Consider the following 23733-nt stretch of genomic DNA (forward strand, 5'->3'; position numbering starts at 1 on the left):
CCCATCAGTCAATCTTCAAAAAATAATGAATATTTTGCATATTCTCGATCCACTCTCATAGATATACTTGCATGTACAACCACTCACAAATGTTCCCAACCGGGTACGGTTTAAGACAGCAGATTCAAAGAGCGCTAGACAAACTAGGATACCACCAACCTTCTGCAAGACCCACTAAAATACAAAACAGGTGCATATTTTCTTGCATAAAACATTCATGCAATCAGTGTCTACAGAAATAAGTGTCTACTAAATTTCAATAAAATATTTTTTAGGTGACTACTCATTAGTAGAGTATGTTTAGATATACACAAAGACAAATTTAAAACTGGCTGTCATTTTAATAAAATGTGATAAATCTCATGACTTCCAGCCAGTCTTTAGAAAGCAGTTTCTTTATTTTTTTTCCCGAAATTTTCTCAGAATTACAAGAAAAAGTACACACAAGACAAATCAAATAAAATCAGTCATGCTTATGTGTTCATGACTTCGGCAGGTTTAGAGCAGCATAGGTGCTGTTGATTTGGCTCGGCCGAATATTTCTACGCAGCTTGGAAATATCCACCTCAGCGTACTGAAAGAGCAACATTTTCAATTTCAGCGACAGTTGAAGTCAACAAACATGAACCAAAATAAAGTGATGTAGAATGAAATTGTACAGATCGGCAGGAATCGTCACTGATTATGAAGACAGAAATGAATTTTGTTTAAAATGATATTTGCATATTCTTACATTTAACGAGTCCCGATGCTGTTCTGCAGCTTGCATCTGCTGTAGATCAGTATTAAATTGTTGTGATTGCTCTGTAGACCTTCTGTTTCCAACAACAAAAACCTTTACCAGTCCTAAAAAAAAGGTGTTTCAGATACAAAAAATATTTACACATTCAATTATCATCAGATGCCTATGGAGAAAATCATGATAAAAAAATAAATCTAAAATCTAAAAAAATATCTCACCGACCACCAAAATAACCAGAAGCCCATTTGTCAATCCAAAGATGATAGTAATAGTCCGCCATTGTCTCTGATCAATATATTCAGTCACTGTTCGATTTTGACACTCAGTTGGTTGAGTTGATTCTGTAATAAAAGTGTCTTGTTTAGTGTCTGCTTTAGTCTCTTACTGTAAATTGTTACTTCATTGCCTGGAGAATATAAAAAAAGCTGTGCAGTTTCGCTGTGCTTTCAACATTTCGTAATATTGCATTAATTGTCAACCATAGATTCCTGATATAAAAAAATATTGAAAGTCTAGCCATTGTCATGTATTGTACTTGGGACATCTTCAGACATGTGTCTGAGAAAATAAAAAAGCTACACACAGCATCAGTTACGTTTAAAATAATTGTTGCCAAACATACAACATGCCAGAAGCATAATAATTTGCAATTGCATAATTCATTTGTCGAAAAATTTACAATTTAAGTAGGCGAGCGTTAATATATCATTTATAATATATTTGAATCTGAAGCAATGAACTCACCGTTGAAGTATATTCTGGTGCTGTTGCTGAGTTTTGGAGGTGTTCGTGTGTTCATACAGTAATAAACTCCTAATTCATCAGCAGTTATATTATTAATAACCAAAAAATGTTTAAACTGGACTGAATATTTCTTTCTGAATGTATCATTTGTGTAAAATGGTGGTATTGGTTCTGGGAATGATCGTAGGATGACTGTTGGAGGATCTGCTGTTTTCAGTAAAATCCAATAAACCTCATTTTCATCAAGATCACAGTTTATGGTCACATTTGATCCCAGATCAGTCAGAAGATCTGACACCGCGTACTGATAACAGATCAATACATCTACAAGATAAAAAATAATTGTAATCATAAAACCAACATGTAACATATAAATATATTTATAACGTTTAATAAACTCACAGAGCTGAACCTGAATGATCCTCATGCTGTTGTCGTGAATAAAACCTGGTTCTTTACGCACAACATTTAAGATTAGTTTCAATTAAATGTGAAACTCTGAAGCAAAGACAGGAAGAAAAAAAATCTTTTCACATCAAGCAGAGGAAGTCAAGCTAACCCCAAAGCCCAATTCCTCATCACCCCATGAAGTTAAGCATGTTTGATACAATTGACAAAATGCTTCATGCTGCAGTGCATGCTGGGTAACACCATTGAAGAAACTTCCATCATGCACTGCAATATGAAAAACTGTCACTACTGTTGAGTATCATATGATAAGTGTTTATGTCTAGAAGTCTGAGCCAATTCAGCTCTTTAATAGTCCCCACCCCTACTTTATTAATATTGAATTTTAATTAAATATTAAAAAATGTTTAGCTCGGTAACAGCTGAATGTCAGTCATTAACCCAAACAGAGACCATAAACAGATAGAATAAGCTGATAGGCTACTTAATAATTTACTATATGCAACCGCTTGCAATCAATTACACTATAATTGATTACAACCATATTATTATTATTTTTTTGTAAAAGGGTCAAGACTAAACCAATCACTGATCTCCATGATGGTGACATTATTTTAACCAATGAAACATCTGATCCTCTGTAATTCTCAATAACAGCAGGTGTTCATCACTAATACACAATCATTATTTAATTAGACACTTAATTATCTCATTAACTTTAAGTCTTTAAGCCTTTATAAGTCATCATCAAAGTATTCAAAAGTAATCAGATGCTGTACTCGTACCCAACACTGTTCTTTGTCGCATCTTCCTCTTTATGATGCACCAGATGTTTTATGTAAGGCTGGCCATTCAGTATCCAGATGATCCTTCTTCTGCGAAGCCATAATGTTCTCTGAAAGAGACAACGTCTGGATGGGAGCATATGTTGTACTAGAACTTGGATATACGTTTCAGCATCGATGGTGCCTTTCCAGATGTCTAAGCTGTCAATGCCACACACACTCACGCAATCCCATACCATGAGATATGCAGGCTTCTGAACTGAGCGCTGATAACAACTTGGGTTGTCCTTGTCCTCTTTAGATCATGTTTAGATATGGCTTCTTTTTTGGCGTATAGTTTTAGCTGGCAACGGCGAATGGCACAGTGGATTGTGTTCACCGACAATGTTTTCTGGAAGTATTACTGAGCCCATGTTATGATTTCTGTACAGTAGCATTCCTGTATGTGATGCAGTGCCATCTAAGGGCCCAAAGATCACAGACATCCAGTATGGTTTTCTGGCCTTGACCCTTACCCAAAGAGATTGTTCCAGATTCTCTGAATCTTTGGATAGTATCATTCCCTGTAGATGATGATAACTTCAAACTCTTCGTGATTTTTCTTTGAGAAACTCCAGCATTGGGGGAATTAGCAATCCTCTGCCCTTCCACAAGCAAAGTTGTCAAAACATATACTTATATTCTTAGAAACGACAGTATCCAGATAAGACTTATTTTTAAATAAATGTCTTCAAAATAATTAAATACTTTATACATGTCTATCTAACCTGAAATCAAATCTCAAGACGTAATGTTTCAAATTAATATTTTAAATTATCCCAGAAAAGACTAAACTATAAACATTATAGTATATTATACATATAAAACATTATATTAAAACACTAACAACAATGGTATAATCTTTAAAATTAGAGGCAATATAATTGGATGTAACATAAGGCTTTAGTGGAGAGAGGCTTGCATAATAATTAATATAAAAAATAAAATAAAAAGATCCTTAAAATTCAAAATATAAATGTCTACTACAAGAAATGTATTAGATTTAACAAACTGTAAGTAGAAATTAACGATTCAGATTTGAAAATGATATGCAGATTTAATATTAACAATCAAGAAATACACAAATAATACAAAAATCATTTTATTCGGGCATACACACTTGTACATTGTTTTTGTAACATTGTTTCCTGCAGAACGGAATCCAGAGGCCCTGGTCGAAGGTCAATGCGTGTTCGGTCTTTTCTTTGCGTCTCGTTAAAAATCACTAATATTTATTAATCTTTTGTTTCCAATTGTAGTACTGACCTTATACATAATTTTATCTGACTCCAATCTTTCGTGATTTTAGTTATATTTATTCAAATGTAACTGCTGATCCCTCTAATTGTGATTAAATTTGGATCATTAATTAACTATAATACTTCCTAGTTTCGACTTATCGTTCGTTAGGAGTCTGGGTCGCTTAGAGACCTTGTTTGGCCAGAACGGACTCACGACACATCTGGGCTAGTCCTGGTCTTAGTCAGAGGCTACCCCGTAGATCGCTTACCTTAATGCAGTCATTTCCTCAATAGACTCAAAAAGAGTAATTTTTTATGCGTTCCCTAAGTAATAGCATGCTAAGCCAGTTTGGTGGCCAGAAGCCAAGATCTCAAAAACGTGCCCCCTGGCTCCATCCATTGATGGAGTATAAAAAGAGATTCGGCAGATATATATACACGTCACTCACAATTCTAATGAACATTCATTCGTTTCAATGTTGGCAGAACGATACTGGCTGTTCAGATGCAGCTGAGTTCTTCTCTTCCAGTAAAGTATAAAACCGATTATTATAGACATGAGAATTACTAAAAGTACAAGAGTGCAAACACATATTAATAATCTCCGATCGAACTGTGTTTCTGGTAATTTGTTTTCTTCTTCCGTAGATTGGTTTCCAGTTGTAACTGTTGATTCTGCAACAAAACAAGTTCATTAAAAACAAAACAAAACAAACAAACAAAAACAACAACATTACTACACGGTCAGTAATAATCCATCGTTGTGCTACAGCAGCATTCAGGCTATCCCAGGTGAAAAACACTTCCATATTAAAGTGTTGTATTTTCAGACTAATTTATACTTAATTTACTAAAAATTATAATTTAGAATGTAGGATAATTTTAAGAATATCTAAAGCCCCCTTGGCACCGGAGGAACCTTTTTTGATGGTTTCTAGAACTATTTTGGGAAATGCAAGCACTGCAACCGTTTGTGCTCGATCACATGTAAAAAAGCAAGCTACCGATTATGAATTTTTTCCACCTGGGACATTTTATCAAACTTAAGTAAAGTATTTGTACACACCATTAATGATCAGCTGTACAGTCTCCTGTTTAGAAAAAGTAAAGTGCGTGATGAAGCAGATGTACGTTCCTGCATCATCGTGAGTGAGATTGTTGAGCTTGATGGAGAAGTTTCCTCTCTTATACTCCTTTGGGAAAGTTTGTGCCCTGTTCTTATACCTTGGGTTCTGTGACTTTAGCGACTCTTGTCCTTGAATTAAATCATAAACAGATCCACTGTGTTTGTCTCTCCAAAGAACATTGATGTCTTGAGGTTTAAAGTCATATTCATTTAAAAAACATGGCAAAACAACATAACCTTCTATGAAACCTGTGACCTGCAGACACACTGAAAGGAAAAAAGAAAGTAATTGTAAACACAATATACGTGGCACGAATTATTAATTCAAATGTATGAATGCACTGACCTTTGTTTACCAGCCCTGCTATAACACAGATGAAGCACCATCTGGAGAAACAGAAAAACACGTTCATTTCATTTCCTTGATTTCACCCAGTAGATCATGACATTAAGATGAACAGAACTGATCATAAGTGATCATGCATAATCTCAGTACATGTGCAACATTAAAACCATGATGAGATGTGATAGAATAATGCACATTACTGCTAAAAAGCATAATAAAAAACTAAACAGAATTTGTAATAGTTTTACTGGTTATAATAGTAATTGTATTGGTTTTAATGGACACTGAAATGGATCCTGTTGGTCTCTACTGGTAATTAGTCACATTCTATTCTATTCTCTTCCTAATAAGTCTTGTCCTAGTTAAATGAAAGTATTCAATATACTGAATAGTACTTTGCTAGTAAGACATTTATAACGTTTTATTGTATATTAAACATTAAATGGGATTCGGGATGCCTGGCGACTTTGGTAGTTGTAAAGTCCAATCCACAACTAAATTATTCAGCAGTAAAATTAATTAACGGCATAAAAATAATAGCACATGCACCAAAACACAAAGACTACGCAACATGCTAATGCTAATGGCTAAATACAAATAATGGAGCCAATTCTCTGGATATTAAAAACCTGCAATGAATTAATTAATCTACCATAATCAGCGCATTAATTATTGACTATTAAAGCTAGTTTAAGGCAGAAACAAAACAAAGCAGGTCAAACACAAACGCGAGCGCAAATGTTGTTTTACGTATCGTGGCTTTCAGAAATGAAAGTACGGCTGTGTTGAAAGTACGACTTGTTTTGTGAAAACAGATTTTCCTTAGGAAATAACGAGCATACCCGGTTTTCATGGTGCCGCGATAAAATTAATATTTCAACGTAATACGTCCAAATAAAACTTCATAAAAAAGAGCACACTTTTCCGGTAAACCCTGGATCTCTGTACTAGCGGAAATAGCCACGAACAAGAAAGCTGGTCCCTGCTGGTAGAGGCTGAAACTGCACAAACCGTCCGCAAAAGCTTCTCCCATGGAAGAAAACCTTTCAAAAGAAAGTGTTTTTAATTGTATGCCAAGGTAATGTAACACTAACTATAATGTTACGCTACAACATAAAAAAGTCAGTGAGGCAGGCTGATCTGAAAAAAAAAAGAATCATTAATTGAATTTACTAAATATGTTTAGACCTCTCCTAGGATCGCCACCTTAACGCGGTGGAGGGGTTTGAGTGCCTGAATGACCCTAGGAGCTAGGTTGTCTGCGGCTATATGCTCCTGGTAGGGTCTCCCAAGGCAAACAGGTCCTAGGTGACAAGCCAGACAAAGAGCGGTCCACCCCACCTCTTATGGATAACAATAATAGAGTCGCGATGTCGCCCGGTACGGCGCAGCCGGGGCCCCACCATGGAGCACGGCCTGGGGCTGGGGCCGGCATGCGAGCGCCTGGTGGCCGACTAGAGATAGTGCTCACCTCCATGCTCAACCCATCTCCTCGAAAGGGGCTGGACTCTTCACTACCCTGGTGTTGCCAGCAATGAGATGAGGCGGGCTGGTGTGGGCTTGCTCATAGCCCCCCAGTTTAGCCGCCATGTGTTGGAGTTTACCCCGGTGGACGAAAGCGTTGCATTCCTGCAACTTCAGTTTGGGGGGAGGACTCTCACTGTCATTTGTGCCTACGGGCCAAATGGCAGTGTAGAGTACACAACCTTCCTGGAGTCTCAAACGAGTGCTCCAAACGGGGACTCTATCCTCCTGCTGGGGGACTTCAACGCTCACGTTGGAGATGCTAGTGACACCTGGAGGGGCGTGATTGGTTGAACACCCCCCCCCCCAGCAGGATTTCATCCAAATTTAATCACAACTAGAGGGATCAGCAGTTACATTTTAATAAATATAAATGAAATCACGCAAAATTGAAGTCAGATAAAATTATGTATAAGGTCAGTACTACAATTGGAAACAAAAGATGTTTTGTTATGCAGGCTTGGTAACCCTCTTTCACAGCTACTTCTGGGTCATGCCAACCTGTATAACTAAATATTAAAATCAAATTCGGGCTGCAGGCATTTTTCTGATTTCCCATTTTCAATTTTAGTAAGAAATCAAAAATACCAAAACAAATCGTTATTTTTTTTAATGTTGTATCTGTAAATGAATAATGACATAAGTTCTTTTTTTATTTTCTGAGTTTGAGTCCTTAATTGAATATGAAAAGAACGAATGATACATGGGTTCTTTTGTTAAGCAGTCAGAACAACAAGTTCATCCTGTTAAGCTGTCAAAAGCAATCAAGAAAGAAATCAGAATAGTGAAAGCTGTATCTTGCCCTGGCAATGGAAGTGCAATGATTAAATGCAAGGAAGAGAAACGGAAGCAAAAGATTCTGAAAATGAAAACATTAGCAGGAGGAATAATAGCATACACAGAAATAGGTAACAAAGTTTGAGGAGTCATCTCAGGAGTACCTCTTAATGTATGTATGGATGGTCTTAAGGGAAGCTTGAATGGAGGCACAGTCATCATTGCGAGAAGATTGCAGATGTGGAAAGCTGATAAGAGTGAAGCTAGGACTTATAAACTTCTCGGTACGTGATTACATACCTCCTCCTTCGTGATGCCAACAAATGTCACATACTGCTAATTTGGTAAAGTAAAACATGTTGTGCAAAATGCGGAGGAGAACATGAACATGGCAAGTGTGAGGAGGGGCAGTGATTAAATGCTGTAATTGTGGGGGAGGACACAGCGCAGCATATGCAGGATGCCCTGTGCCAACAAGAACCTCACAAAGTACAAAATATTAAAACAATGCTAAATTTAATGCATGCAGAACTACTCGTAAGGTAGAAGGTGTATGTGAAAGAAAGACAACTAATGTGCAAGAAATTATGGTGGGCTCCTATACCCAGAAAGGAGTAAATCTTGCAAGGAATGTCATGATGAATAAAAAATCTACTTTGTGGAATTCATTTGTGCTGTGTTATATGGTACTTCACAAGTGGAAAGAAAGTCAGACAAGCTAAAGATTATTGTCGGCTATCCTAAGAAATAATCTAAAGTTACAGGAATTATGGTGGATAACGTCCATTTCATCCTGAAAGCAAACTTTGGATTCTTTGGATATGATTCAGAGTAATAACCTGTGCAGTCATAATTCAGTAATGGTAAAAAATAAATAAAATCAGTCCAGAATCAAACTTTTCATGCAGCCTGTCATAAATCACACCATGTGTTCTTATTTAAACCATAGGAGAACTGGACCCAAAATTAATCTGGTTAATCTCATGGATTTTTCTAGTAGCGTTTCTCTCAAGTGTGCAATGCTGCCGTCTACTGGTCATAATAATGCATAGCACGTAACTGCCACTGGTTTCACTTTCACTTTTGAATTCAGTCATTTAAAAATAAAAATTGAAATGATTTTCAGTATTATAAAAAAAAACATTGTATTCTAATTAATGAAGTGCCTAATAAAGAGTATTTTTTCCCTATAAAAAACAGTGTATATAAAAATCTAAATTTAAAATTCAATCTGAATTTGTCTGTAAGAAGTACATTTTAGGGTAGTTTTCATTTTTGGGTGAACTATGACGTTCAAATTACCAAGAAAAACGTTTTAAAACTGTACATTTAAATACTAATTCAAATATAGTTTAACGGAAAACTAGCAGACCTACATTCTCATACTGTAGTATGCCTACACTCTCAGAAATAAAGGAAAAAAGGGGTAGTAGCTTTTCAAAAGGGACATGTTTGTAGGGTCCATTTTGGTATGTAAAAGGTACATATTAGTACTTAAAGTGTACATACTTGAACCTAATAGGTACAACCTTTTGAAAAGGTTTCATGATCATTATTCATTATGTTTTAAAACACCGTTTGACAAAGCCAGTTTGTATTTGAAGGATTTTTTTTCCTAATTCCGTGTCTTTCCTTTTTTCTGTAGGTCTAAATGAGGACAGCAGGAATGATCGTGAAATAAAGCATACTTTTCATGTAAGTCTGAGTATATTTTCTCATCTAATTCACCGCTGTACATTTCAACTGGATCAAATGTCGTCAATCAGATGCAAAGATAGCAATCTGCTGAAAGACCAACTTATATTTATTAGTACTTTGTGTTTATACCAAAATGAAACAAAGCTTTAATTGAACATGACTGATTATTTGGATACAGTTAGTTCATATTAACATCGGAATTATGTTCAATATTAAAGGTAATAATTGAATGCATGATATGGGCTTGATTAATGGGAACTACATGAATATGTCCATGGGTTTCATGTTGATTTAATCTGAATTAGCCCCAGTGGCTTGTGACCATGATGATCAGGTAAGTTTGATGAATTTTGAATAAAATGCTATTTGGAAAAAAAAATAGCGATGAAGATCTCATGTCGTTTGCTGCCCTTATTTGTGTTTCGGTTGTGCTTTATTTAACTAAAATTAAAAGGGAAAAATGTTAGTACATTAAACATTAATCAGTTAATTAATGATTACAAGGTTTATCTACTGTAAATATTATTTTATTAATTAGTCAATAGCAAATTAACATTAGCATTCTGTATTACTGTCTTTTGTGTTTGAGTGTTGGCGCAGCTGGTTTTATTTCATATTAATTAGATTTTGCTAGTCTTACAGTGCATTACTAGAAGGAAATGATGGAAATAAACAATGCAAACGCAATAATTTTTACTTAATAGTGTGTATGCATATTTAACCATACTTGTTTGGACAACAAGCAGAATTAAGGGAACATGTCTTAAAAGGAATAATATCAGGATACAATAGCACAGACCACAAAGATAGGCAAAAGTATATAGTGTTATTATCAGTAACAAAAAAGTTTATGAAATAGAGGCGCATTTGTAGCTATTGCTAAAATATATTCCCAGACAATAATTGTTTACACAGAAGACACAAAATATGAAACTAGTTATAATAATTTCTAAGACGGCTCACAGATCACTGTTATACTAACGTGGTTGACAAAATATCCAAGGCATTTCAACAAAAAACCCTTATTTTGTGGAAAACACTGTGATCAAAAGACATGATCCTGAATCAACATTACTGTCCAAAAATCTGGATTTATTCCAATCCCTACACCTAAACCTTCCTGGTAACTGTACGTTGGGCCAGTGATTTCACTTTTTCAGTGGTGTTGGCTTCAAGGAACCACTTTACCTGTTTTTTCTGGAGCATTGTCCTGCATGAACATTGAAGGCTGATTGGAAGATGCTTGGCGCGAAGGAACCGCATTTTGCTGAAGGAGGTTCATGGCATTCATCCTGCCATTTAAGAGGCCCAAACCATTACACTTCTTTGTTTTGACTTCTTTACACACTTGGGTTTCGGTCTTTCCTTTCATCACTGAAGTGAACCAGTTCTCCTCTCTCCACACAGCATGCTCCTTAGCAAGGGTGAACTTAGCTTTTTAATTCTTTCTGCCGATGAGGCTTCATCACTGCAGAGTGCACTTTCAGTCCAACTTCTCTTAAACATGCAGAGACAGATCCTTACCCTGTACAACACTGAACAAGCAATTCCGGCTGCAGTGTTGAACCAATACCCCATTGCGAGTCTCTTCATTATAATGTCTTCTTGTGAACGACCAGCCATTTTGGGGAATTAAAACGAATTAGTGTCATTGTAAACCTGCAGTATTTGAGAAATCACTTGGAACGACCAACTATGCTTGCACTAAAAGTATCATGCCTCTGGAGAGTCTCAATTGCAGAGTCTCAATCACTTGAATCGACTTAATAATACAGAATTATTGCATGATTACATAAACAAAGTAGTAAATCAGTTATTTTATAGAGACGCAATTGATTAAAAGACCCAGTTTGCAAAAAGATACAGATTTCTTTATTGCCTTTAGTTATGGATTATAGGACATACTGTTCTAAATAATCTTGCACAGACTGATTTCTTCACTTCATAAGACCTCAATATATCATGAGGAGTCACGTGTATTAATTTTGCTTGCCTTAATATGCTTTTTTTCTGACATACCAGAAGCAACTTGCGTTTTATGAATAACCATACCACTTAACATATGTAGAAAGCTAAATGTGAGATGTAAGAAATAAGTAATTAATGTAATTAATAATAAATATAGGGATATATATTAGATAGATATATGCAAAGACAACTTTAAAGACAACAATTTTAATTAAAAAAAGTTCACCTGCTTTCCCCCAAAATGCTTTGTTTTAGCATTTCTAATATGACATTTGTATGAAGTTGTTTATGCTGTTTCTTTTGAAGATTAACTCTAGTTTTGTGTGAAATGACTTTGCCAGCTTCAGTGTGTTGACAAGTGCCAATTGGCCATTGTGTGGGTCTAGTAAACAAACAAAGCACACAAACTTTCCACTTGAGGTTAAGATGATCGTGAGAACTTCAGACATAAAGGTGTTGTAAAAACACTGCACTCTTTTCACAGTTCAACAGGTGAAAGTCATTAGTTGTCAACAGTGTTTGGTACGAGTTCAGCATCTGATTACTTTTGAGTACTTTGCTGATGACTTATAAAGGGTTAAAGACTTAAAGCTAATGAGATAAGTTATGAGAGTATATTTAATGATGATTATGTATTAATGATGAACACCTGCTGTTATTTAAAATTGGGAGACTATTTAAAAACCTGAATTGGCTCAGACCACTAGACAAGAACACTTATCATATGATACTCAACAGTGGTGACAATAATTTTTCATACTGCAGTGCATGATGGGCGTTTCTACAATGGCGTTACCCAGCATGCACTGCAGCATGAAGCATTTTGTTGATTGTCACCATTGTAGAGTTTCATATGCTGCTGCTTGATGTCTGTGTGTGCCTTAACACTGGAGTTCAAATATTTATATGCATTGCACAGACTTAAAAGTTATTAATTCTAACTGTTAAACTGTTGGTTGTATAAAACCTAAGCATACATACAAAAACAAGATTGCTTTGGTAAAATAGCTCATGATGACTACACTGATTGCTTTTCTTCTCAATAGCACATGCAGTGCTACAGAGAGAGCTTGAACATAAGTTTAGGAACCCAACTAAAGCAAACACTGATCTCCATGATGATGACATTATTTTAACCAATAAAACATCATCATCTGATCCTCTGTAATTCTCAATAACAGCAGGTGTTCCTCACTAATACACAATCATCATTTAATTTTGTCACTTAATTATCTCATTAATTTTAAGTCTTTAACTCTTTATAAGTCTTCAGTAAAGTATTTAAACGTAATCAGATTTTGTACTTGTACCCAACACTAATTATTATATAATATTTATTTATTTATTGTGAAACTGCTGTAAAATGAATGTATAAGTTATTAAAAGTAGTTGTACTAAAAAGGCAATTTAAAGTAAAAGGATCACATTCTTTCATCTAGAAAATATTTAGAAAAGACATTTTTACATCTGATTTGAATACCAAAATATACTCATAGATGTTTTCTCAGAGTAAAACCTGAAAAAAATAAAAATAAAAAAACGGACTCATCACACTTACATTTTGTTAAAACACAAAGGCAAAAAAAGAGTTAAGATCAAGAATGTAGGTTGACAAGCCACAACATTTCACGCTTACAGACTTCACCATCCTATGACTTTTAACTCTGCTGACTCTCAAATATATTTATATATATATGCACTTTTATTGCAAGATTACAAACTCAGGTAATTTTTTTTTTCCTGCATAAAACATTCACACAATAATACAGTGAAAGAAAAATGTCTACTTTATTGAAATTAATTTTTCCAGGTAATATTCTCTACACACTATTAGAGTATACTTTTAGATATACACATAAAGGAAATATAAAACTGCCAGAGAACTGAACTTATTAACAATTAAATAAATGTAGTCTAATGACTTTCAGCCAGTCTGTAAAAAGCAGAATGCAATATTAAAGATACAACATTTTTACTGTATTTTTCTGAAGTTTCCTTAGATTCCGTCTCAGCATTTCAGAGTTGAACATCACGAAAAAATGACTTCGGCAGCTCGGAAAAGTTCACCACGGTGTACTGAAAGAGCAATTTTACCATGACCAAAAACAATCGAAATTAAGCGTTATAGAATTGTATTGTACAGAATACAATACAATTATAATTATACAATATTATTGTAGAATTATATTGTACGGACTAACAACAATCCTTGATATTTATCCAAACAAATTTAGTTAAGACAGTTTCATATATTCTTACATGTAACTGGTCCTGATATGGTTCCACAACTTGCATGTGCTGTAGATCGATGTTCATTTGTTCTGATTGTTCTGCAGACCTTTTGCTTTCAACAACAAAAGCGTTTACCAGTCCTGAAAACGGTGTTACAAATTGAATATTTATATGTATAATACATAAATGGCACAATAATAATGAAACAGACAAAAGCCTAAATAAAGAATATTTACATATTTAATTAACATCAGCTGACTGTGTATAAAATCATAAAATACAAATATTTTATAGAAAATATCTCACCAACCACCACAAGAACTAGAAGGCCATTCATCAGTCCAGATATGACGATAATAATCTTCCATTGTGTTTGATTCTGATCAATATACTCAGTAGTTGTATGATTGTGACACTCGGTTACAACAGTCAGCTGGTTAGATGGAGTTGGTTCTGTAATTAAAAATGCCCAAAGTCTGTTGGAATCAACTTTACAGAGTGGTTCAACTCTCTCATTGTCAATAAAAGATCTAAAAATTAATGCAGCTATGGAAATACCTATCAATTACAGCACATGGTAAAGAATTCCAATAGGTTTAAACTCAGAACTCTGTGGTTACATTGACATTGTCGTCCTGAAATATGTGCGTGCGTACATTTTCTGCCATCATTGTTATATAATATGAAATAAGTGAAAAGCTATGCATCAGTTAGGCTTAAAAATAATTGTTACCAATATACAAGATGCCAGAAACACATTTATCAATGGAACAAAAATCTAATCCTAAAATCTCAAGAACTTTTTTTCTACCTAGACAATCCTTTTTTATTTTTGGCCAAGCATTTGTTTAATTTATGAATATCAAATTATTTAAAAAGTAATTTACATAAGCATTGATCATCAATATACCTTAATCAGGAATAAATGAACTCACCGAAGTATATTCTGGTGCTGTTGCTGAGTTTTGGAGGTGTCCGTGTGTACATACAGTAATAAACTCCTAATTCATCAGCAGTTATATTATTAATAACCAGACGATGTTTAAACTGCACTGAATATTTCTTTCTGAATGATTTATTAGGGTAAAATGATGATGTTGAGAATGATTGTAGGATGACTGTTGGAGGATCTGCTGTTTTCAGTAAAATCCAATAAACCTCATTTTCATCAAGATCACAGTTTATGATCACATTTGATCCCAGATCAGTTATTAGATCTGCCACTGCCGCGTGACACCACATTAATACATCTATAACAAAATAAATGAATAACATGTAAATTGACCTATGTAAAAACTAATTGCAGTTTTATAAAGCATGTAAATATACTAATGTCATATTATTATTATTATCATCATCATCATAAACTCACAGAGCTGGAGCTGAATGATCTTCATGATGTTGTTGTGAATAAAATACTTCTCTTCACACAGCAGTTAAGATGTTGAATTTTCTCTAGCTCTAGAGCAAAGACAGGAAGAAAAAGCACAGGAAGTCAGTCAAATTTGCTCTGACCACCAAAACCAGATTCCCCCTCAACATAATCACTTTAAGTTAAGCATTTTTGTAATGTCTTGCTTGTTTCATGCTTGCACTGATTATGTTAAATTAAAAAAATTTTGTAGCTTGTGATGTTCAAAGTTGATCGTTTTATCTAAATATGCTGTTTGTCACCATTGATGAGGTTCCATGATGTCTGTGTGTGTTCAAAAGAAGACATTCCCTCTATGTTCTTGAGCTGTTCTTTTATTTTTTTTTTTAAAAAATCCTTAAGTTATACTAAAAACTGTAGATCTTCTGCTATGGAATCATTGAAGGGCTACTACAATGAACATAAAAGTAACTCACAGATCAATCTCTGAAAGAGTTCAGTGATTCAGATCACTTGTTGATTATGCAAAACCACAGTAATCATCTTTTTTCTACACACTTGTGAAAGTCCTTTGCTCCCCAGAAAAAGAGCATCTACTATTCACATAACGCTGGGTTCTTTTGGAAGCTTAACAAGGTTATCTTTCCCAACCAAAAATACACTTCTTTGGAAACATAGGCCTACTTCCCACTTATACTCAGAGTAAAAAGTTTATTTGAGCTTTACTTGTGCTTCTAGAATCTGTCTTTTCATTGTTATATGGTAGGGGGCGCTAGTACACACCTTCTGCAAAACTTGAGTCGCTATATTTACGTAATTGTTTCTAAATACTACAAGCAATTAATTAAATTATAATTAAGTATTATTAATCAAATGCTTACAATGTACCATTAAAAATAAGTAAAACAGCATAAAAAACACTAGTTGGCGATCAAGAAACATTTTGAGTGATTTCAAATGTAAAAATTATTTAAAAAAAAAAATTAATTCTCCTTCTTTTCCCACTTTTTGGTTAGTATATATAATTTGTTCAGAGGGGCTGTTGAAAATGACCTTGAAGGAAAGAAGCTCAACCAAAACCAAAACTTGAACACTGTTTCTTTTGGCTTGTCTAGCTGCTATAATTCAGCTCCAGTAGTCAAACAAGATTCAAGAGCCCAACTAAAGCAAACACTGACCATAATGGAAATAATAATAAATAATTTTCTCCTTCATTGTTTTTACTCAAAGTTTACTACTGTTATACTTAAAGTATACTTAAAACTACACTAATAAAGTGGGCCAATTTAGTCCACTTTTAGTTTGCCCTAAGTATACTACTTTTTCAAAAGGGTAGGCACACTCGAGTGATGAAGAACTCTGATACGAACCCAATAAAAATCCTCAAAAAGTTTTAAATTTGAAATTGCACTGTTATTGTCTCTCAAAAAAAAGAGTTGATTCTTAATCAATGAAATTAATAATTTTTAAAATGAGTCTTAAGTTGTTTTTTCATTTCAGATGTGAGGAATGCATTTTATAACATTTTAACAACATTGTATTACTTTCTAAGTATTTTGAATGCCTTAATTTAAAAACTAATGCAGATTTTTTTACAAATATATACTATTAAAATATGACTGATCTTGTCTTTTTGTTACACACAATTATAGGACTGTGATGACGGAAGAGAGATGTCTGGCGTTTCAACTGGCCTACTCATGGTGATCCCTGAGGACTTTGAAATGGTGCCATACTCAATGCATCTAATCGCCACATCCACTGCCGTCATTTTGGAAGGTACGATTGCGTTGGATGACGTGGGAAATCTTCCTCAAGCCATGTGCCTGCTTTTCGGGCTTATTTATGCTCTGAATTTAGAGTATCCTCCCATACTGAAGAACACTTTTGACTTCATTCAGAGAGTGATTTTGTCGCTTGGACACAAGGCTCTCAAACCAAAAATACAATTCCTGAAAAATTGCTTGATGCAATAACTTATTAAGGACTGACCTTTACTGCATTACCAAATTGGTAAATTACATTGTCAAGTGCTAACTTGTTTTCTGTTGGAAAACTGGTACTTGGTTTAATGTTTAAGTGGTTTTGGAATAGAGATTAATCTTTAAAAGAACTTTTAAGAGAGCTTGTAAACTTGTTCAGATGTACACAATGTTATGCACAATGTAAAGTCGGGTTTTAGAGTAAAACTTGGTATTAAATTGACATTTTAAGGAAGTTTTAAGAGAACTTGTTAAAATGGTCTATGTTTGTTTACTGTTTAATGAAAATTGTTTCCAAACATTGTTCTAGTAATGTGAACAAGCAGGCCTGTAAAGGGAACTCTTTTATTTGAGTTGCGTGTACTAAGATTGAATGTATATTGGATTTTAACTGAACTTGTCATATTGAGTTGTAAGTACTTAACTTTATTAGTAACCTGTACAAATAAACAAGTAAAATACACAAATCTGTAGTACGTTTAATGAACTCACAAATGATGAACTACTTTACTTGAGGAATTTGAGGCAATCGGTTTCCATAGGTTTTTCAAATAAATTCAACTTATTACTTTTTACAGTGTACATCATAAAGTGACTAACCAAAATCATGTTCTTAGGTCAAGTATCATAATAAAACTTAATCTATAGTCAAGTTGTGTACCTTGAATATATTATAGCATCTTGTACTTTCTTAAGACACTAAAAACTGAGGCTTACTGCAAATGTAGTTATAAAGATGACATACTGAGATTGGGATCAGTGTAAGGCCACGAGTAATTACACACACAAACACATCATAGTATAAAATGCATATCCTATTTTTATAATATTAACAAATAAATGCATAAGATACATGTAACACAATACATAAAATACAATGTAAAGAAAGGACACTTATTGAATTAAAGGAGAAACATATTGGAACAAAGTGAAAGTGTTGGTTGAAGGAGGTTACACAGGTGTAGTTGCTCCAGGTGAGTGTCAAACTAAAATTTTACATCCAACTTTGATACAGCTGCTAGGTTAGTTTCTGCTCAAGCTACTTAATTTAATGTTCAACAATGTGTCTCATGTAGATGGCAACTGTAGATCTATGCTTAATGGCTCCTTGGGTTTGTTCTGCTCTGCTCTGAACTTATATCTGTGGTCTAAGCAACAAAAAACATCTCAGTAAGTTTTTGCATCTCCTTTCTCAGGAGCTCAAAAACAGGTTGATTTTGGCCTGTAATTATTATTCATAAGCATCTTTTCTGATTGCAGATTGAGAAAATTAAAGCTTTAGATGTCCCAAAGGTGAAGCAGCATTCCCAGGGCCCGTTTTACACCTATTGCCATTTCTAGCCACCGGGGGACCATATGCAGGCTAGGGGAACTCACATTAATGTTAAAAAAAGTAACATTTTCATGCTATGGATATGCAGCTTTAACACAGGTGCCCAAGAAATATGCACTGCTCACATGCCATTGATGCCTGAGCAGCAAAAGGCCGAAGAGTAACAATAAAAATTTTTTTTTTACAAAATAAAATAAAATAATAAACTAAAAAGCAAAACAATGAAACCTTTACAAATTTCACTAAAAGTAATATTTAAGTTGCATTAAAGTCAGAAAATGAGAGAATGCGAGTCTAATAAAACTTTCAGTTTACCACTGTTCCTTCTATATGGGAGCTGGATCTCTTATTCTCTTCTTGAATTTAAAATAGACTAGACCCAAAATTATTAAAAATACTAGAATAAAAACACAGCTCAGTAAAATCTGCCACCAATATAATTGTGTTTGTTGTCCATGGTTTTCTTGTTCTGTTGATTCTGGGGGAAAATTAAAATCACTACACTATGAAAAACAGTTACAAAAGAATTCATACAGTAAAAAGAAACATTTAGGATGTTTTTAAATTAAAATTTGAAACATACATAACATTATGACCACCTTTCCTAATATCGTGTTGGTCCCCCTTTTGCTGCCAAAATAGCCCTCTGAAGGTGTGCTGTGGTGTCTGGCACCAGTATGCTAGCAGCAGACCTTTTAACCCATTTGTGCCCAATTTGTTCATGCATTTAGTAGTGTTAATAATGTCCTAAAATAAATAATTTTATTTTCAGAATTTTTCTAATATGGTCAATGGGGTAAAACACTGAGCAATGGGCAATTACTGTAGTTATTCTGATCTAAACAACAAATGTTTTAATTTTTCCATCAAATGTATTTTAAATATTTGGATTTTATATTTAATTTTTGACATGAAAACATGAAAACTCTTCTTCTAACATAATGTGTTCAGAAGAGTTTAGCTTTTCAAATTACATAGTCCTTAAGGGAGTGTGTCCCTCCCTTTTACCCTAATGTTAACCCTAACTGTAGGCACTAATAGTGATCCTAAACATGTTAGCAGTATGCTAAACATATTAAACAAAATTAGCATGATTAGCATGCTGCTAGCATGATGTTAACATTTTAAACAATGTGATTAGCATGATGCTAGCAACATGACAACTATAACCTGTCACAACTATAGTTGCCAGTGGGCTTAAATGCATTAAGTCATGTAAGTTAAGTGGCTTCCGTGGATCAGACTTCTTTTTTCATTAAATAACAGATGCTTGATTGTTTTGAGATGTGGAGAATCTGGAAGCCAGGGGTCCATTCTTCGTACGTCGCTAACTCTGTTAGCTGGATTTAATTGTTGATAGAGTGATGACCTACAAGACCAGTGTTTGCTACTCAACAGATTGAGAGCTCATTGACAACTGTGTTATATTGCAAGATGCGCTCCCTTTACACGTGAAATCGAAAGTCAAAGTGAACAGAACCACACAAACACTCATTTAAAGGAGATTTAAATACTCACTATTGATAGCTGCTCCCTGTAATGCGAAAATTATATGTAAAATTAGAATGTTTGTGGGAGTGGGCGGGACTTTAGAGATAAGAGATTAGAGATAAGATTGCTCTCTAACGGTCAGGATATGAATTCAAAACTGCCATGAATCTTGTATACATTCTGTCAGCTTGCCTCCTTGTAATAGTGCATCCTGGCACCACGTGTTCCCCAAGTAAGTTGCGCATAAATATCTGGACATCCATGTGATGTAAAAGAAAATGTGATTAATCAGGTAATTATCAGTGTTATTTACTTTACCTATCATTGGTCATAATATTATGCATGATCAGTTTAAAACAAAAATCAAAACAATTTTACCCACCATGAATGATCAGCTCTACAGTCTTCTGTTCATCTAAGGGTGTGATGTAGCAGATGAATGTTCCTGCATCAGCGTGACTGAGATTGTTGAGTTTGATGGAGAAGTTTCCTCTCTCATACTCCTTTTGGAAACTTTTTGCTCTGCCATTATATCGTGGGTCCTGTGTGTCCAAAGAATCTGTACCTTTAATTAAATTATATAGAGTCTCACCATCTTTGTCTCTCCAAAACACATCAATTTCTTGTAGTTTAAGATCACATTCAGTTGTAGAACACGGCAGAACAACAGAACCACCGATAACAGCCTTTACTGTGACCTGCAGAGACACTGAAATCACACAAACTGTAAACACACCATCTGTTATCTATAGGTGACATGAAATTATTGTTCAAATTTAGTTCAGATGCTTACCTTTATGTATCAGCACTGCAAACAGACAGATGAAACAGCGCCTGCAGAAACACAAAACTAGTTCTTTAGTGCTTCATTATGCAGCTTGTCAGTGAACAAAAACTCTGTGTAGTAAATGCTGCACCAATAAGTGAGGTACTGCCCAAGTGTTTTAATAATGTACTGTAGACTACAATAAAACAGCAATAAAAATAATTATTATGCCCCATAATCCCATCTTTGTTCTGGGACCAAAGAACCTCTTTAACATCACAGGCTTGTTCACAAACCAGCTGAATGGTTTGCTTCGCTATGTTGCTAGTATAACTTTGTTAAAAATACATTTAAACTTTTACTAGTAGTCTGACCAAATAATAATAATAATAATATTATATATATATATATATATATATATATATATATATATATATATATATATATATATATATTTCTTTGAGCGATTTCAGAGAACTTTTCTTGATTTAATGAAAGTCAAGATTCACTTGAACAATTCCTGACAAATTTATAAAAATGTTATAGAAATATGTGTAAAATATAGCTGACAGTTTATGACAACAAGATCAACAATTTAGCATTTACAATAATCACCCATTAAAAATGAACTAATAACTAGATGTTTTGGGGTAAGACTATTGTACAGAGAACTACATAATACATTTTGGGCAACATAATATTAGCTACTAAAAATGTAAGAAAGTGCAGACAAATGTACATAATCAATTGCGTGAATGTACCAAAGCAATCACAAATTGTTTAAAAGAATAAGAAACATTTGATGATATTATATTTTATGCACAAGTGATGATGTGGCCATTTTATGTTTTGTAGCTGTAGCAGTCTATTCTGTTAAATGGACCAAAGCCACTGAGAAAATTTGTACACTGACTTTGGCCCCTTTATCTCCATTAATGTTTCTGACTGTTGTGTGATACATTTAGATTCCCAGTGTTTCCATTTGGGTAATCGTGCACTAACTTAGCTCAGACTGTGCAGACTTGAGTGAACATTAAATTCTAGTGCTTTCTATGCAAGCACAAGTGGTAAGCGCTTGTGGGGATTTGTGTGTATAGTTTTCTAGTTCACCAAATCCGATCTATGTTAAAGCTGGGGAATGATGTTTATAGTTTGTGGTTTTTAAATTTTTGTTTAAAAGCCTGGTTGTGTTTTAGCAATCGCGAAAAACTGTACAACTTGGAAAAAAATAGTTTTTTGTTATTAATTTGTCTGCTCTACATTTCTAAAGACAAATTTACCTCCAGGTAAGATCTTTATTATCTTGAGTGTACTTTAAGACTTAGTCATTTAAATTACTACCAAATAAAAAAAACAGCACATGCAAAACGGCACAAAGACAGTACAACATGCTAATGCTAATGGCTAAATTAGATTATGTGGCAACCGGCAAATTGCTACTGGCTAATTGTTTAAATAACTAATGCAAAAATTACTGAGAGGTATGTTTGTCTGTCAATGCTAGTTTAAGTGTGGATTGAAATAAATGAGGCCAAATACGAGCAAGCAAACTTTGCATACTTTTGCGGCAAACGAGATCTGAGCTGTGTGGGATGTTACGGTAAGTGAAAATCGAATATCATGAAGAAATTATGAACATACCCGATGATCATATTGCCCCGATACAATTAATTTAGTTTGTATATTATTTACCACGACACTACTACTACTACTACTACTACGAAACCAAAAGCAAGCCCTGTTACCGTTTCCGGGTAGCGGAAGTCGTCATGCAGTCATGGAGTTTAAAAAGTAAATGTAGCGGAAGAGGAGATAAACAAACTAATAATTTTTCATGTATCTGTTCTCATGATTACTACGATTTATGGGGATATCGAGAGATTGCTAGACAATCAGACAAAAAAAAATTATAAATGTCAAACAGTCAATCCCACAGACAGTTTTACCTTAAAACGTTCTTGGTCGTCGCTGCTGGTAGATGCTGGAATTACACCTGACTGCATGTTTCTCTGTTTACCCGTTAAAAATAGACATGAAAAGTATTTCCTTGTTAGAAATATAATTTGAAAAATAATTTTAATTTAAACATTTGGCTATAACACAAAAAAGTGCATATTTTGAGATACTTGCACAACATTTGCAACATTTTCTAAAATAATTGAACTCACAAACCTATCTAAAGTTCATGTGAACTGGAAGTGTGGCTCGAGGGGGCACTGGCGAGAACACTTCGAATGGGATGCCACATAGTCTTATGGACTTAACAGACACGAGCATGTGGTGGCCATTGTAAGAGCATAAGACCGCAACTGCACTTGAAGTGTTCAATTTTGGGCAGGACTCATTAGGTTGGACAATTTTCGTAGATAAATTCCCATGGCCACTTCACTAACTACTTAACATTGTACTTCATGGAAATTGGGCTATAAGCTTCTCTACCCTTCCTCCAGACTCAGGACCTTGGATTCCAAATGAAATACAAAATTTGCTCTTATATGAAAGAGGCTTTGGACCACTGGGGAACAGTCCAGTTCTTCTTCTTAGCCCAGATAAGACTCCTCTGACATTGCCTGTGCTTCAGGAGTGGCTTAACAAGAGGAATACGATAACTGCAGCCAAATCCCGTGACATCTTTATGCCTTGACCCCAGCCTTAGTCCATTCCTTGTGAATTCTTAAATCAATTTTTCCTGACAGTCCTCATAAGGCTGCAGTTCTCTTGGTTGGTTCATCTTTTTCTTCCACACTTTTTCCTTCCACTCAACTTTCTGTTAACATGCTTGGATACAGCACTCTGAACAGCCAGCTTCTTTGGCAGTGAATGATTGTGGCTTACCCTCCTTGTGAAGGGTGTCAATGATTGCCTTCTGGACAACTGTCAGATCATGATTGTGTAGCCTAGTGAACCAAACTGAGAGACCATTTTGAAGGCTCAGGAAACATTTGCAGGTTAAATGTGAGCCTAAATCATTACAATTAAAACCAAAGACTTCAGTCTGTGTGCATTGAATTTATTTCATACATGCGTTTTACAATTAAATTAACTTTTTCATGACATTCTGATTTATAGAGATGCACCTGTGTAAGTTGACTCCTAATAAAGGCAGGAGGAGCCTCCCAACATCAGAATACTCTTTTGCTCAAATAATCAAAGTTGAAA

General features: G+C 34.6%; 2 protein-coding genes across 3 annotated transcripts; both read right to left on the minus strand.

The window, feature by feature from the left end:
* Nucleotides 1–140: 140 nt before the first annotated feature.
* LOC122327152 lies at nucleotides 141–3971 on the minus strand. Of its 2 annotated transcripts, XM_043222344.1 has the most exons (5): nucleotides 1889–3971; nucleotides 1487–1810; nucleotides 961–1083; nucleotides 734–846; nucleotides 141–574 (listed from the first exon to the last, which is right to left on the minus strand). In XM_043222344.1, exons 1-5 carry the CDS (start codon nucleotides 1911–1913, stop codon nucleotides 482–484), a joined length of 678 nt encoding a protein of 225 aa, XP_043078279.1. In that variant the 5' UTR covers nucleotides 1914–3971; the 3' UTR covers nucleotides 141–481. The 2 variants fall into 2 exon arrangements, with proteins under 2 accessions (XP_043078279.1, XP_043078278.1); XM_043222343.1 differs by having other exon boundaries at nucleotides 1487–3971.
* Nucleotides 3972–4239: 268 nt separating this feature from the next.
* Nucleotides 4240–22496, minus strand: LOC122327211. Its single transcript, XM_043222427.1, has 11 exons — nucleotides 22216–22496; nucleotides 20602–20642; nucleotides 20191–20517; nucleotides 15003–15091; nucleotides 14566–14880; nucleotides 13937–14083; nucleotides 13658–13770; nucleotides 13419–13474; nucleotides 5432–5472; nucleotides 5026–5352; nucleotides 4240–4634 (listed from the first exon to the last, which is right to left on the minus strand). The coding sequence occupies exons 4-11, from the start codon at nucleotides 15025–15027 to the stop codon at nucleotides 4405–4407; spliced, it is 1254 nt and encodes a 417-aa protein (XP_043078362.1). The 5' UTR covers nucleotides 15028–15091; nucleotides 20191–20517; nucleotides 20602–20642; nucleotides 22216–22496; the 3' UTR covers nucleotides 4240–4404.
* Nucleotides 22497–23733: the final 1237 nt, after the last annotated feature.

The sequence above is a fragment of the Puntigrus tetrazona genome, chromosome 22, assembly GCF_018831695.1.
Source record: "Puntigrus tetrazona isolate hp1 chromosome 22, ASM1883169v1, whole genome shotgun sequence".
Lineage (NCBI taxonomy): Eukaryota > Metazoa > Chordata > Actinopteri > Cypriniformes > Cyprinidae > Puntigrus > Puntigrus tetrazona.

What these genes read in the sequence shown, in the direction of transcription:
- LOC122327211 (XM_043222427.1), bottom strand. Translation starts at nt 15,027, where the DNA reads ATGAAGATCATTCAGCTCCAGCTCT. An exon ending in CAGCACCAGAATATACTTCG is followed by an intron (nt 14,084 to 14,565) that starts GTGAGTTCATTT and finishes TTTTAATTACAG; the next exon opens with AACCAACTCCATCTAACCAG. An exon ending in TTTTTTCGTGATGTTCAACT is followed by an intron (nt 5,473 to 13,418) that starts CTGAAATGCTGA and finishes CTGTTTCTCCAG; the next exon opens with ATGGTGCTTCATCTGTGTTA.
- LOC122327152 (XM_043222343.1), bottom strand. Translation starts at nt 1,913, where the DNA reads ATGAGGATCATTCAGGTTCAGCTCTGTGAGTTTATTAAACGTTATAAA. An exon ending in TCTGGTTATTTTGGTGGTCG is followed by an intron (nt 847 to 960) that starts GTGAGATATTTT and finishes CCTTTTTTTTAG; the next exon opens with GACTGGTAAAGGTTTTTGTT. An exon ending in AGCATCGGGACTCGTTAAAT is followed by an intron (nt 575 to 733) that starts GTAAGAATATGC and finishes TTGCTCTTTCAG; the next exon opens with TACGCTGAGGTGGATATTTC.